This window comes from Oncorhynchus keta, chromosome 34 (genome assembly GCF_023373465.1).
Source record: "Oncorhynchus keta strain PuntledgeMale-10-30-2019 chromosome 34, Oket_V2, whole genome shotgun sequence".
NCBI lineage: Eukaryota > Metazoa > Chordata > Actinopteri > Salmoniformes > Salmonidae > Oncorhynchus > Oncorhynchus keta.
Genome location: NC_068454.1, coordinates 56891264 through 56907987, shown reverse-complemented (window position 1 = coordinate 56907987; position 16724 = coordinate 56891264). Strand labels below are relative to the sequence as shown.

Below are 16724 nucleotides of genomic sequence, written 5' to 3'. Positions count from 1 at the left end.
GGCTCTGGCCTTGTGTAGTTCGGTACACTTATTGTGCACAGAAGGGCGCACCAGTTTACCTTTTCAGTATAAACAGGACACAATGACTCACTGTGAGTTTGCCATCTGTGAATAGGTTATGAATACAGGGAATTTAGCTGGAGAGATTACATTAACACAGCTTTGAGTAGTTCATTACTTTGAGACACTATTCATGAATAAGAGATTCACCGTGCCATGATTACACAATGTTCCTTTCCTCTCCAAATGTAATTGCAATTGTCAAATGGATTCAGAGACCAACAGTACGGCATCCACGATATCCTAATATGGTTGCCGCACACCAGATCAAACATCAACATCAAAACAAAAACGCTCAGCATCACCTCTTTGATGAAGTTCATGAAGCGCCCGCCGAACCTCCATGGCTTGTGGCGGTGGCACTGCAGCGAGTTGACCGTCATCTGTGGTGCGTGCTGGTAGGAGACGGACACGATGTGGACCGCGTCGTACGTCAGAGCAGCATCTGTCTGGAATAAAGGGGGACATTATTTCAGCTGACGGGCTGTGGACAAGGGGAGTCTACTCCCTTAGCACCAGTAGCAGCAAAAGTGTTTGAGAAAAAGCTAACAAAGGGACATCAAAGCGCTCAGATTTTTCTTATTTTCCAGATAGCATGCCCGAGAAAGTGAGCTCAATTCCTTTTGTAAATATGGATATGAAGCTTTCCAGGCAAGTAAGACGAAATTAAAGGCAGCCTACCTTGATGTTTGTTCCGGGAGCAATTAAAAGTGCATACTACACAGAGCGAGTGCACTCCGTTCCACAAAACCCATCCTTCCCCATACAGAAATAATGAGACCTGTGAGAGTGCCGTGTGGGTGTAACCGAACCCCAGTCAAATTTCAGGACAAGATAAACAAACAACGAGGGATTGCAACAATATCATATTCAATGTTCAATGTACCACGCGCATGTATAACTCTTTATCTCCCATTAGCGACGCTCGCTTATTAAGTTCGAGCGTAAAAGGATGCTTTATTGGAATATCAGGGATGGGATTTGTGATTATTGGATTTAGACCATTGTGATGGGATTTGAGAATGATTATGAACTCCCCTGAATACATTGAATGAAGCACTTCAGAATTTAGTAGACTGTGACCCTCCTGCTTCCAAGCGCTTCTTATCTTACATTATGATGATGATAATACGACCCAATAGTATCACCATTATCATTATTATTAGCATCATTGGTGGTACATAGCAGTAGTAGTAATAGTGGTAATACTGTTACTAAGTGGTAATATAGTGGTAATACGACAGATTGGACTATAATGTTCTATGCATGTTCTTCCGAAATGTTGTTAATGACATAAAATGTTGAGAGCAGGGCTGGTGAAAGACACAGTATATAGATATCAATATGATGTCTTTCATGCTGATTTTAGCATACTATCAGCCTCAGAGTTTCACAACAGAAGACCAAAAGCATACCGTCATGATCCCTTCCAGGAGACCCGAGTCGGGCTTGGGAGGTATCTGCCTCTCTTGGGACCACTTCTCAACGATGGACGCCACCTGAGGGTTGTCCACGTTGAGGATGCGGAAGCCGGTCATGTTGACGCCACAGAAACGGTAGGGCTCCAGGTCGATAGCCATGAGGTCCTTCAGAAAGAGAGGGATGAAACAAAGAGTAGATTATCTTGTTCAGCTTTGGACGGCTGGGATTGGGGCCTCATTGTTACTGCTAGAGAAGAGAGGATAGTAAATGGGAGATGTATTGAAGTGAAATATAGGACTGAGCTTTGAGCCGTCTGGAGGATAAGGGTCCGGTGTTTTGAGTGTAGTGTGTGCCTCAGTCAATGAAACCAAACACAAGGCGTTGTCAGTCTCTCTCAGTGTGGTTAAAACCATTCACTAAGTCTCATTCACAGAGGCATTTTGGTATGGTAGGTAGGTTCACTTAAACTACTAGATGGGAAACCATGTCAAAAGGTTGACCTTAACATGGCATTACAAATTGGCTTCCTCCAATGTAATTTAACCTGAACCTTCATGACTATTCACAACCCCAACTGCAAGTATGAACGAAACCCTTTAATGCGAATTACCATGATACAGAGGGACCAGGTAAAACTGTGCTTTGATACTTTTATTATGTCTCTAAGGTTTGTGTTAGCTGGTTGTTGTGCAGAAGTAAAACCTGAAGGCATGACCATTTACTTTGTGTTCTGCCGCTGTGGCTTATCCTAAATATTCCCTGAGTAAATGAGGCAGATGACATTCATCGCCTGAAAGGGGAACCACTTCATCTGCTGGATCCAATTAATAATGCAGCTGCTACAGTCCCTCCGCAACCCATAAGCAAACACAGATTTCTCTGAGCAACTGTAATTTCTAGGGCAGCCATCCCGGCTCAAGTGTGAAGTCACATGTCGACACATATCGTGTTGGAATGTGCCACGGGGCCTAGGAAAAGACATTTGCAGGAACATAATAGATATTTCATTAGCACCCTGTGGGGTTAGTGCTGGGGGAACGGGAGCGTGTAAGACACACGCTGAAGACCGCTTGCCTCCAGATATAGAAAAAATGTATTTTATTCTCTCTCCACAAGCAGTAGGATTCATATGGCACTAAATGTATTACCATGGAGGATCAAAAAAAAGTCCCTGTTGTACTAAATACCATTTGTGGGAAACCATTTTCTTCAGGGTATGTGCACCAGGTTTATTGCGAAACATACAAGTTCCTTAAAAAGAATGTTCTGACAAGAAGTTGTGATGTAAATGATCTTATAACTCAGGCACACATTCAAACAGCCATTAGAAGATTGTGAGTTGTTGAGGGCAATGTCAACTGTTGCGAAGTATAAAATACCCTATAAAATACCAGCAGGTAATGGATTCGAACTAAACGTGCAACATTTATGAGAGTTACATTAATCTTTGAATTCAGTTACTTGACTGGGAAAAGTCTGAAATTCTGAAAACTACAGTTGTCAACATTAGACTATACACAGTACCACACATACAGTGCCTCTGTACCTTCAGAATGCTCCATATCACTGAGAATACACTAAAACAGGAAGTAAAGGAAGGTTCTCAGCACAGATTATTGGAGATAACCCTGTAGGGTGTAAAGGGCTGAAGCTATGACAGCCTCAATTCAGAGGACAAGGCTGCTGCTATATTACCCTACTACCATTCTGATATTACCTGTTCACGCTCTAATAATTTGGTGTCCCCAGGATGATAAACATGAACATTATCAAGGGGAACATTGTTGCCCTATATGTATTCATCATTTCAGGTAGAATCTTTGAAATGGCATGATTGCTTTTTTATTTTACCCAGCAAGTAATTTAAGAACAAATTGTTATTTACAATGACGACAGTGGGTTAACTACCTCATCAGCTCGGGGATTAGATCCAGCAACCTTCTGGTTACTGGCCCAAAGCTCTAACCACTAGGCTACCTGCCACCCCGAAATCCTATGTTTTGAGAAATGTTATGTACAGTAGCTGCAGTGCAGCACTCAAGTCAGGCAGCTGTTATTTATAATAGATACTAAGCTTAAATGCATGTCTGTATATTTTATATCATATTTGAAGTACTCGACCGTCAATAACTCAACCAGTTCCTCTCACACTTGGTTGAGACGTACACAGTGTGACAGAGACAGCCTTGGGTACTATTAAAACGCTTGTTGGGATAGGCCTACACAAATGACGACGCATGGCAGAACGTTGCCATGCTGCCGAGCATGAAAGATGACACGCATCACACCCAGCCCTGTATGTCATATTGTCTTACCAAAACAGACTGGCCAAGTCCATCATGCTAGGGCCTGTCTAGCCCCTATCCTCCTGATCCCCAGTGTGAGTGCGTGTTTGCGAGCATGTGAGTGTGTGCGAGAGAGATAGAGACAGATAGCGAAAGAGAGAGAGAGAGAGAGTTCTGCCCAATAGGAACACATACAGCACCATCACCATGGGGACCACTGTATTAATCCTGCCCTGTCCTTTTGTCACCAGACAGAAAGATTCAATCTGTGCTGCCCAGCCTTGTACTCTGCTGGGAGCAGTGAACAGACTGGGCACAGGACCCAATAACACACCCGAGGGAGGTTGTCGTCTTCTGGTAATGTGTTTCGGTATTGTGAGTTAGTGTTTCTGACGTCCTCCAAATTCTATATGGCAGTAGGGGATATTCAAGGTGGAACGAGGAATAGTTTGTTGATGAAAGAACACAAGATGTGCATATACAGTATAACCCTTGATGAATATGTCCTGAGCCAAAGTCTTACTCGAATTGTGGTGTGACTCAAATCTTTTTTTTAAAAAGAAGGTAAACACCTGTGCTTATTTTGAACAAAATGACATCTAGCCAAAAGGGGCCATTAGACTACAGCACTCAAAAGGGTGGAAAGGACAAGGCTGCACTAACTGAAAAATGCTTGTGCATGTTCTACAATCAAAACACTAACGTGTTAGTGTTCATTCAATAGGTTAAATTTTTGGACTAGTAACCGAAAGGTTTTAAGTTCAAATCCCGAGCCGACAAGGTACAAATCTGTCGTTCTACCCCTGAACAGGCAGTTAACCCACTGTTCCTAGGCCGTCATTGAAAATAAGAATTTGTAAGAATTTGTTCTTAACTGACTTGCCTAGTTAAATAAATCCATCATCTACTTCCTATCTGTTGCCTTTGTGCTACCTTTTGAAAGACTTCTGTTGACTTTAACAGCGATAGAAGTGTTTACAGGTGGCGAATTATTGAAGACTCCATTACGCCTCCAGTTAGTCAAACAAAATTGGTATTGTGACTCGATTTGCATTAGAAAGCATTGTAAATTACCAGAGTGGTGAAGATGTAGTGGTAGTATTCTGTCATCATTCCCATTGTCTGGGCCTGTAGGGGGAGAGAGAGGGAGAGATGAGGAGGAGAGGAATGGAGAGACAAGACAATGAAGAAGGTCACTGTGTCACGCTGGGGTAATTTGCAATCAATATCCACAGTCAAAACAAACATTGGCAAGCAAACGGCGAACGCCATTGAAGCTGTTCAGGAGCAATGGGAGAAAAGCCACAGGTCGTAATGAGTGTATTGACCATCGCTGTGTGTCGTTGTTGCCAAGTTCGTGATGCTGTTTTTGTTGAAATTATGGCGCCACATGTGTCCCTTGGATAATAAAGTAAAAGCAAGTTGTGATTCTAGCTGCCTGAGGGCTTTTTCGACACCATGCATTTAAAGGGTTTGCAATTGTTCTGATCACGTGACTCCTTCCCTGGAGAAAGGAGGCCTTCAATCAAAGAAGTGAGCAGTAATCTGTTCCTCCTATTTCACCATCCCCCTCATCATAACCACCACTTGTTTCACTCAATCTACATTCAAATCTTCTACGTTCCCATGGCGGCAGTATTTCCTGTTTAATTGTACCATCTGTTGTGAAAAATACCCAAGGTTTTATGCAAATAAGTTGCTGTGTTTTTTGGAAGTGGAAGTCTCTTCTCCATTTACCGCACCTACCGACTACAAAGAAAATGAATGACACTATCAATACTATAAGATGTCAGAAGGGGAAAATGATTTCCAACGCATGACAATTTTTTGATATAGGATCTCCGCTATTGTTGGATGAATACCTGCCTATGGAAAGTATAGCGCCCAAATGTAATTTTCATTAAATGGCTGGGAGCAGAGCGTATGATTTTTTTATACAGTGGGGCAAAAAAGTATTTAGACAGCCACCAATTGTGCAAGTTCTCCCACTTAAAAAGATGAGAGAGACCTGTAATTTTCATCATAGGTACACTTCAACTATGACAGACAAAATGAGAAAAAAAAATCCAGAAAATCACATTGTAGGATTTTTAATGAATTTATTTGGTGGAAAATAAGTATTTGGTCAATAACAAAAGTTTATCTCAATACTTTGTTATATACCCTTTGTTGGCAATGACAGAGGTCAAACGTTTTCTGTAAGTCTTCACAAGGTTTTCACACACTGTTGCTGGTATTTTGGCCCATTCCTCCATGCAGATCTCCTCTAGAGCAGTGATGTTTTGGGGCTGTTGCTGGGCAACATGGACTTTCAACTCCCTCCAAAGATTTTCTATGGGGTTGAGATGTGGAGACTGGCTAGGTCACTCCAGGACCTTGAAATGCTTCTTACGAAGCCACTCCTTCGTTGCCCGGGCTGTGTGTTTGGGATCATTGTCATGCTGAAAGACCCAGCCACGTTTCATCTTCAATGCCCTTGCTGATGGTAGGCTTTGTTACTTTAGTCACAGCTCTCTTCAGGTCATTCACTAGGTCCCCCTGTGTGGTTCTGGGATTTTTGCTCACCGTTCTTGTGATCATTTTGACCCCACGGAGTGAGATCTTGTGTGGAGCCCCAGATCGAGGGAGATTATCAGTGGTCTTGTATGTCTTCCATTTCCTAATAATTGCTCCCACAGTTGATTTCTTCAAACCAAGCTTCTTACCTATTGCAGATTCAGTCTTCCCAGCCTGGTGCAGGTCTACAATTTTGTTTCTGGTGTTCTTTGACAGCTCTTTGGTCTTGGCCATAGTGGAGTTTGGAGTGTGACTGTTTGAGGTTGTGGACAGGTGTCTTTTATACTGATAACAAGTTCAAACCGGTGCCATTAATACAGGTAACGAGTGGAGGACAGAGGAGCCTCTTAAAGAAGAAGTTACAGGTCTGTGAGAGCCAGAAATCTTGCTTGTTTGTAGGTGACCAAATACTTATTTTCCACCATAATTTGCAAATTCATAAAAAATCCTACAATGTGATTTTCTGGATTTTTGTTTTCTCATTTTGTCTGTCATAGTTTAAGTGTACCTATGATGGAAATTTACAGGCCTCTGTCATCTTTTTAAGTGGGAGAACTTGCACAATTGGTGGCTGTATATAACCTGCAATTTCAAAGTCACATTAAAATCTGTGTGTTTTGGGTCCCTCACCTGACTCTACTACATCCTCATCAACCTCATTTCATTGGCCTCCATCTGTCTCTCTTTCCCCCGGTGGCCGAGCCACTTAAAGAAACGTGACAAAAAGAACTACCAGGATGGAACCGTCGCTAAAGGGGTCAGCGCTTTTTAAGAGACACCTGGGATATAGCTCTGGGACAGGTCCAGACAGAAGGTCTGGTCCTGCCATGTTTTCCATTTATTTTCTCTACACCTGGAGGGGGGATATGAACTGACGAGGGGAGGTTGTTTTAGGTGAGAACACCAGACAGGCAGCAGAGTGCAGACAGACAGGTAGAGAGCAGGGCATTGTGGGGAGGCCAGGGACTATCAGCAAACTCCATATCAAAGTTCAAACGTAGGGTACTGCAGATGTATTGGATTAGTGTTATACATGTCTATTTTTAAAGAGGACTTTATAAATACAAGATACATTTTTGATGCAACCTCCATTATCCTACTAAGAGTTGCTGAATATCTCTTCGTCCTCAGAAGAGTCATATCTAACAGAAGGGGTATGACGCATAAGGCCAACAATCTTTTGAATATATTATTTTGCTTCAACCATCAACACATTTTTACAAAATCAAATGTAAACGGAACTACTTATGTCAAAATGCATTTGTATTACATTCTTAGAAAGCCATTCATTGCCTCAAGAAGACATGTCTCCTCACCACATGCTGTAAATCTGTGATGGTCTATTTTTGCAGTTTATTGGTCTGATATGCATCTGTAACCACTGTATGCAGATTACAGTGGAAGAGACATGAGCCAAGTTCAGCAATTTTCATCAGAAACCACATTATGGGCTTCAATATCAATATTAAAATCAACAAAGTGTTCCTGGTGTCTGAGTTAGAGCATCAAATAACAGCATTTCATCTGTGGTGTAAAAGGCAATACATATCATGGCAACCAAAATAAGCACAGAAAAACACATCATATTTACTTTGAAAAACAGATTTACATAACTCAATTCTGACACTTACAATACCGTTTTCCAAAAAAGCAGAACCATTTTTTCCTAAGACAATTGATTACCGCTTTATAATAAGCCCAATTCCAGAATGTATGTCAACGCAGAATATGAATTTGATATTGTCTACAGCTTCGATCAGTTAAATTATGTCAGCTCTGAACAGTGCCAGTGAGGCTCTCACCTGCTTAAGGATCTGTGCAGCCATTTCGTGGCTGCAATCGAAAATAATGCGAAACTCCCGTCCTCTCTTCATCTCCTTGAGGAGAGGCCTGGTGTCCTCACCGTCAAGAGGGAGCTGGCGAATTTTTAGCCTGATGTTATACCTGGAGGGGGCCATTATCAGTTCCTGTAGTCTAATAAGACCTTTAGGAAACAAACATCAGAAAGCTAACTGCCACGCACAACATCATTCAACTGTCAACACACACATATCAAGAACAATTAAGTAAATTAATATTTTGCTTCTTGTAAAGTGTCATTTAGTTGTTTGGTGGTTGATGTTACACATATCACATTTATCAGACAAAAGTATCACCATTCAAAAGTATATACTGTAGAGTATTACAAATCATAAGTTTCCCGGAAAGCTTTGTATCGCTACGATTGGACTTGAGCTGATCTCAGTAGTACGAAGCTTTCGAGAAACTCACCCCCCATTAGTTAGAAAACGTCATACTCCCACCTGTACTGTCATCGTATACGACTGTGGCTGTTTTCCACTTCAGGAACTGCACCAAATCCAAGATGCCGTAGCTGAGAGAAGAGTAATCTGGGTACAGGTTGGCGTAAAATGTGTCCCTGTTGTCCATAGGGTGATGTTTCCATCGCACCTGGATGTGTGGCACTTCCAACGCATTGCAGATGGACTGGACGGCGTTTGAGGACGAGCTATGTGACGGCCCAAATATTGCCACGACACCTAAAGACAGTTGGTCACAGGCTAGAATGGCAAGAACAGAGAGAGAGTTAACTCTAGGAAAGACACCATATCATGTCATGACGTTCAACAAGTGAGATGAAAAATGTATTTGGTGAATTATCAACAACAAAAACAGCCAAGTATATAATAATGCACTATGAGTTAAACTAATGAAACCCCTTGCCATAAAAACCTGTAATAAACCTTTAGGTTGATTTGTTATGGTCTGCTGTCATCCAATGGCCTTGCTTCCATCCATTCCACAGCGTGGCCATTGGCCGTAATCCCTGGGCAAACGAAGTGCATGTCACTCACCTTTTCTCGACGCTTCAAAACTGTCGTAGATATTAATCCTCTGTATGTCGTACGTTAACGTCGTGTTGGGCAATAAAGTCCTGTTTCTGTTGATGTTGTTCACTGCAAATTTAAAGGCAAGCTCCTCTGGGCTGACGAGCGGCACTGGTCCCTCTGTTTGTTCGAAAATCCCCCCTGAGAAAGAGGAGACAGTCACATTAGCTCAAGGCCAACTGGTCTGGAACACAGTTGTCTGAAACTACTGCCAAAATTCTTAAGGGGTTATGCACTAAACACTGGCAGTGGACTAGATTGTGTACATTAGAGCCGACATTAGATTTGCTCTGTAAACAGACAGAAAGCCACACTCCATTTCAGGGAATGCTTTGAATACCAACAACAGCTTTGATATCTGCTGCAGTAATGGAAGAGAGTGAGGAGAGTGGAAATGGCTCCAAAAGAACAGGAGCTCAGCTTCTTCTCTACTCCATTGTCCTTTTAGTTCACTTTAAAACAAAGGTGGATCAGTAGGTACTAGACAACTCAGGTATAATAGAAAATGTTGAATTAATTCACTATTACTATCACTAAATTGAGCATGTTGTATTTAGGGCCCTTGGTATTGCCATATTGTATCAGTTAGATATGAAGAGCATAAGTTTATGTGTAAAAAAATTATCAAACTAAATACGATCAACTTTTTCTTCTTTTTATTTAAGAACGCCAATTAGAGTACATCTCTAAACATAACAACATGAGTGTGCATGTACAGTTGAAGTTGGAAGTTTACATACACCTCAGCCAAATACATTTAAATTCAGTTTTTCACAATTTCTGACATTTAATCCTAGTAAAAATGCCCTGTCTTTGGTAAGTTAGGATCACCACTTTATTTTAAGAATATGAAATGTCAGAATAATAGTAGAAATGATTTAATTCAGCTTTTAGTTCTTTCATCACATTACAAGTTGGTCAGAAGTTTACATACACTCAATTAGTATTTGGTAGCATTGCCTTTAAATTGTTTAACTTGTGTTAAATGTTTCGGGTAGCCTTCCACAAGTTTCCCCAATAAGTGAATTTTGGCCCAATCCTCCTGACAGAGCTGGTGTAACCGAGTCAGCTTTGTAGGCCTCTTTGCTCGCACACACTTTTTCAGTTCTGCCCACACATTTTCTGTAGGATTGCGGTCAGGGCTTTGTGATTGCCACTCTAATACCTTGACTTTGTTGTCCTTAAGCCATTTTGCCACAACTTTGTAAGTTCTCTTGGGGTCATTGTCCATTTGGAAGACTCATTTGCGACCAAGCTTTAACTGATGTCCTGAGATGTTGCTTCAATATATCCACATAATTTTCCAACCTCGTGATGCCATCTATTTTGTGAAGTGCACCAGTCCCTCCTGCAGCAAAGCACCCCCACAACATGATGCTGCCATCCCCAGTGCTTCAGGGTTGGGATGGTGTTCGTCGGCTTGCAAGCATCCCCCTTTTTCCTCCAAACATAACGATTGTCATTATGGCCAAACAGTTCTATTTTTGTTTCATTAGACCAGATAATTTCTCCAAAAAGTACGATCTATGTCCCCATGTGCAGTTGCAAACCATAGTTTGGCTTTTTTAATGCCGGTTTTGGAGCAATGGCATCTTCCTTGCTGAGCAGCCTTTCAGGTTATGTCGATATAGGACTCAATTTACTGTGGATATAGATAGATATAGATAGAATTCGAAAACAAATCCAATTTTGAAAAACTCCCATATCTACTGGGTGAAATTCCACAGTGTGCCATCACAGCAGCAAGATTTGTGACCTGTTGCCACGAGAAAAGGGCAACCAGTGAAGAACAAACACCATTGTAAATACAACCCATATTTATGCTTATTTATTTTATCTTGTGTCCTTTAACTATTTGTACATTGTATATATATATATATATAATATGACATTTGTAATGTCTTTACTGTTTTGAAACTTCTGTATGTGTAATGTTTACTGTTAATTTTTGTTGTTTTTCACTTTATATATTCACTTTGTATGTTGTCTACCTCACTTGCTTTGGCAATGTTAACACATGTTTCCCATGCCAATAAAGCCCTTGAATTGAATTGAAATTGATACTTTTGTACCCGTTTCCTCCAGCATCTTCACAAGGTCCTTTGATGTTGTTCTGGGATTTATTTGCACTTTTCACACCAAAGTACATTCATCTCTAGGAGAAAGAACGCGTCTCCTCCCTGAGCGGTATGATGGCTGCGTGGTCCCATGGTGTTTATACTTCCATACTATTGTTTGTACAGATGAACATGGCACCTTCAGCCATTTGGAAATTGCTCCCAAGGATGAACCGGATTTGCGGAGGTCGACAATTTTTTTTCTGAGGTCTTGGCTGATTTCTTCTGATTTTCCCATTATGTCAAGCAAAGAGGCACTGAGTTTGAAGGTAGGCCTTGAAATATATCCACAGGTACACCTCCAATTGACTCAAATTATGGCAATTAGCCTATCAGAAGCTTCTGACCCACTGGAATTGTGATACAGGGAATTATAAGTGAAATAATCTGTCTTTAAACAATTGTGGGAAAAATGACTTGTGTCATTGTGTAGATGTCCTAACCGACTTGCCAAAACTATAGTTTGTTAACAGGAAATGTGTGGAGTGGTTGAAAAATGAGTTTTAATAAGTCAAACCTGAGTGTATGTCAACTTCTGACTTCAAATGTCTCAAAATAAGGCAGAACAAAAACTGACCAAAAACTTGGCTCTGATTGATACACCTTCCCATCAATATCTCAGTGTTTTCCCTGGAGAATCAGCACCTGTGGTCTACTGATACCTCCCAACAAGCCAAATGCCAGTGGTCAACGGAATCACAGACCTTTGCTGCTACAGTGCCTTCAGAAAGTATTCACACCCCTTGTTGTTTTTCACGTTGTTGCGTTACAAAGTGGGAAAACAAAATCAATATTATTGGAAAATAAACCACTACTATATCATGATTAGATAAGTATTCAACACCCTGGATGAATAAATGTTAGAATAACCTCAAATCAAATCACATTGTATTTGTCACATACACATGGTTAGCAGATGTTAATGCAAGTGTAGCAAAATGCTTTTGCTTCTAGTTCCGTCCATGCAGTAATATCTAACAAGTAATCTAACCTAACAATTTCACAACATTACATTATACACACACAAGTGTAAAGGAATCAATAAGAATATGTACATAAAAATATGGATGAGCGATGGCCGAACGCCATAGGCAAGATGCAGTCGATGCTATAGAGTACATTATATACATATGAGATGAGTAATGTAGGATATGTAAACATTATTAAAGTGGCGTTATTTAAAGTGGCTAGTGATACATTTATTACATACATTTTTCATTATTAACGTGGCTAGAGATGAGTCAGTATGTTGGCAGCAGCCACTCAATGTTAGTAATGGCTGTTTAACAGTCTGATGGCCTTGGGTTTTTCAGTCTCTCGGTCCCCGCTTTGATGCACCTGTACTGACTTCGCCTTCTGGATGATAGCGGGGTGAACAGGCAGTGGCTCCGGTGGTTGTTGCCCTTGATGATCTTTATGGCCTTCCTGTGACATCGGGTGGTGTAGGTGTCCTGGAGGGCAGGTAGTTTGACCCTGTGATGCGTTGTGCAGACCTCACTACCCTCTGGATAGCCATACGGTTGTGGGCGGAGCAGTTGCCTTATCAGGCGGTGATACAGCCCGACAGGATGCTCTCGATTGTGCATCTGTAAAAGTTTTAGTGTTTTTGGTGACAAGCCGAATTTCTTCAGCCTTCTGAGGTTGAAGAGGCTCTGCTGCGCCTTCTTCACCATGCTGTCTGTGTGGGTGGACCATTTCAGTTTGTCTGTGATGTGTATGCCGAGGAACTTAAAACTTTCCACCTTCTCCACTACTGTCCCGTCGATGTGGATAGAAGGCTGCTCCTTCTGCTGTTAACTGAAGTCCACAATCATCTCCTTTGTTTTGTTGACATTGAGTGTGAGGTTATTTTCCTGACACCACACTCCGAGGGCCCTCACCTCCTCCCTGTAGGCCGTCTCGTCGTTGTTGGACATCAAGCCTACCACTGTAGTGTCATCTGCAAACTTGATGATTGAGTTGGAGGCGTGCATGACCACGCAGTCATGGGTGAACAGGGAGTACAGGGGAGGGCTGAGAACGCACCCTTGTGGGGCCCCAGTGTTGCGGGTCAGCGGGGTGGAGATGTTACCTACCCTCACCACCTAGGGGTGGCCCATCAGGAAGTCCAGGACCCTTTGGCAGTGATAACAGCTGTGAGTCTTTCTGGATAACAGCTGTGAGTCTTTCTGGGTAAGTCTCTAAGAGCTTTGCACACCTGTATTGAAAAATATTTGCCCATTAATATTTTAAAAATTATTCAAGCTCTGTTGAGTTAGTTGTTGATCATAGCTAGAAAGCCATTTTCAAGTCTTGCAATACATTTTCAAAACTGTAACTAGGCCACTCAGGAACATTCTTGGTAAGCAACTCCAGTGTATATTTGGCCTTGTTTTTTATGCAATTGTCCTGCTGAAAAGTAGGAATTTGTCTCCCATTGTCTGTTGTAAAGCAGACTGAAGCAAGTTTTGCTCTAGGATTTTGCCTGTGCTTAGCTCTAATCCGTTTATTTTTATTATTTAAAAAAATCCCTGGTCGTTGCTGATGACAAGGATACCCATAACATGATGCAGCCACCACCATGCTTGAAAATATGAAGGGTGGTACCTGATGTGTTGTGTTGGATTTGCCCCAAACATAACGGTTTAAATTGAGGAGAAAGTTAATTTCTATTGCAAACAGGATTCATATTTTGGATTATTATTCTGTACAGGCTTCCTTCATTTCACTCTGTATTTATGTTAGTATTGTGGAGTATCTACAATGTCATTTATCCATTCTCAGTAACCTCCTATCACAGCCATTGAACTCTGTAACTCTTTTAAAATCACCATTGGTTTCCTTCCTCTCCGGTAACTGAGTCAGGAAGGGTGCCTGTATTTTTGTCGTGACAGTGTCTATTAATACACCATTCAAAGTGTAATTAATAACTTTGTCATGCTCAAATGAATATTCAATGTATTTTTCCCCCATCTGCTAATAGATGCCCTGGTCTTTGTGGTTGAATCTGTGCTTGAAATTCACTGTTTGACTAAGGGTATGTGTTAGGTACAGAGATGGGGTAGTAATTTTAAAATCATGCTAAACATTATTATTGCACACAGAGTGAGTCCATGCAACATATCAATAAGCACATTTCTACTCCTGAACTTATTTAGGTTTGCCATAACAAAAGGATGGAATACATATTGACTCAAGACAATTCAGCTTTGAATTTGTAATTCGGTTGTACAATTTTGTAAAACATAATTCCACTTTGACATTATGGGGTATTGCGTGTAAATTAGCGACACAGTATCTCAATTTAATCAATTTAAAATTCAGCCAGTAACATCAAAATGTGGAAAAAGTCAAGGGGTGTGAATACTTTCTGAAGGTACTGTATTTGCAGTGGAAATGGAAGAAACCAAGCCCATTACGCTACCACAGGACAGCCTCAGAGTCAAGTAACTTTGAGGCTGTCCTCATATGGACACCATACACTATTTATGACTGTGAAACCCCCTTTGATTCCAAGGGGATGTGATTACTACATTAAGTAATTGCTGGAGTATATACTAATTTGACTGTTAAGAGGATAAAATGTGCATTGCACGAAAGCACTTTTACAAATGTAATAAATAGGGAGACCTGCTCCTTGGGAAGAAATCCAGGGATAATTTGCATCATCCTTTTTCACAATCCTGCCATAAGCACAATGCCTAGGCTTTAATGTGTTAGGAATTTCCAGACGCATCAAATAATGAGGAATAAGCAGCTCAGTTTTGATACCACAATATCCACCACAATATCCACACTAATAAACAAAGGGGCATGTTATTTTTGAACGATAGTTACACAGAAAATAAGCACTCCCGGTTAACAATGTAATGCATTTTATGACTGAGGGCAAACACAAATTGAGATGCAACTTTCGATTTGGAATTTGTTCTTGTGAACCTCGTCAATGGGCTTCAGATTAACATGTTGAGTCTTCTTAGTCTGCCTCACAAAGGCCCTTAATTCATCTCTTGGGTTGTAGCCTGATGCTAAATAACAGGCATCTAATTGCAGCTCCCTATTTTCATAATTTGTCTCTCATGAACATTTTGGGAAATCAGCTGCATTTAAAAGCTACAATAGTTCACTCTAAATAAAACAAATGAACAGCTGTGTGTGCGAAAAAGCACGAGCCTAAACTATGACCTTATAAAGAACAGTTTGACATTACATAACCTTGCATAATGTAAAGCCATAGTACGTGTCCTGAACTCCTTGGTGAGGCGTATGTGTGCAATACCATGAAATTCAATAAAACAAAGCACTAGACACAAGGTCAGACCCTAAAATAACATTTCACACCACAACACTGCATCAATTATAGCAAACACAGGTCCATTCTAGTTGTGTCCACTTTTGCTTCCGAGGCAAAAAACTGTAACACTGTTGACCTGGTTTATGTATAATTCTGATACCTGTTGGGGTGAGGGGTAAACATAATAACATTGTTGTTATATTCCACTTAAGACTATAATTGACTTGTTTTGTACAATTGTTTTGTACAATTGACATTTGTGTTTGAATTATCCATCCAGTTCTTGTCTCTTGTCTCTCTTAACCAAAATTCACACATTTTCCCAAAATCCTGGTTGAGGGATTCCCAGAATCAGGAAGGAATAAGTAGGAAATGTAGACCCGTCTAACCAGGATTTCACAGATTTTATTGACTTTTCCCAGACTTTTGCAACCCTAGTCCTGAGGATTCCATCTGAGTATGTCTGATTTTTACCAAATCACAATGAAAAATTAGATGGGAACATTCAGAGAAATGCTCATCTTAATCCTCTGTATATATCACATAAATGTTATTTTATTTTATTTTACCTTTATTTAACCAGGTAGGCAAGTTGAGAACAAGTTCTCATTTACAATTGCGACCCTGACCAAGATAAAGCAAAGCAGTTCAACATACAACAACACAGAGTTACACATGGAGTAAAACAAACAGAGTCAATAATACAGTAGAAAAATAAGTCTATATACAATGTGAGCAAAATGAGGTGAGATAAGGGAGGTAAAGGCAAAAGAAAAGGCCATGGTGGCGAAGTAAATACAATATAGCAAGTAAAACACTGGAATGGTAGATTTGCAGTGCAAGAAATTGCAAAGTAGAGAGAAATAATGGGGTGCAAAGGAGCAAAATAAATAAATACAGTAGGGGGAGAGGTAGTTGTTTGGGCTAAATTATAGATGGGCTATGTACAGGTGCAGTAGTATGTGAGCTGCTCTGACAGCTGGTGCTTAAAGCTAGTGAGGGAGATAAGTGTTTGCAGTTTCAGAGATTTTTGTAGTTCGTTCCAGTCATTGGCAGCAGAGAACTGGAAGGAAAGGCGGCCAAAGGAAGAATTGGTTTTGGGGGTAACCAGTGAAATATACCT

At 40.8% G+C, this 16724-nt stretch overlaps 1 protein-coding gene across 1 annotated transcript in view; it reads right to left on the bottom strand.

The window, feature by feature from the left end:
* grik3 (glutamate ionotropic receptor kainate type subunit 3) overlaps positions 1–16724 on the bottom strand; it is a 128925-nt gene that overhangs the window by 43898 nt on the left and 68303 nt on the right. The window contains exons 2-7 of the mRNA XM_035750703.2: positions 9179–9352; positions 8627–8884; positions 8126–8307; positions 4842–4895; positions 1476–1646; positions 366–509 (exon numbers count right to left, since the gene is read on the bottom strand). Coding sequence (XP_035606596.2) covers positions 366–509; positions 1476–1646; positions 4842–4895; positions 8126–8307; positions 8627–8884; positions 9179–9352 — 983 coding nt within the window. The remainder of the gene's footprint in view (positions 1–365; positions 510–1475; positions 1647–4841; positions 4896–8125; positions 8308–8626; positions 8885–9178; positions 9353–16724) is intronic.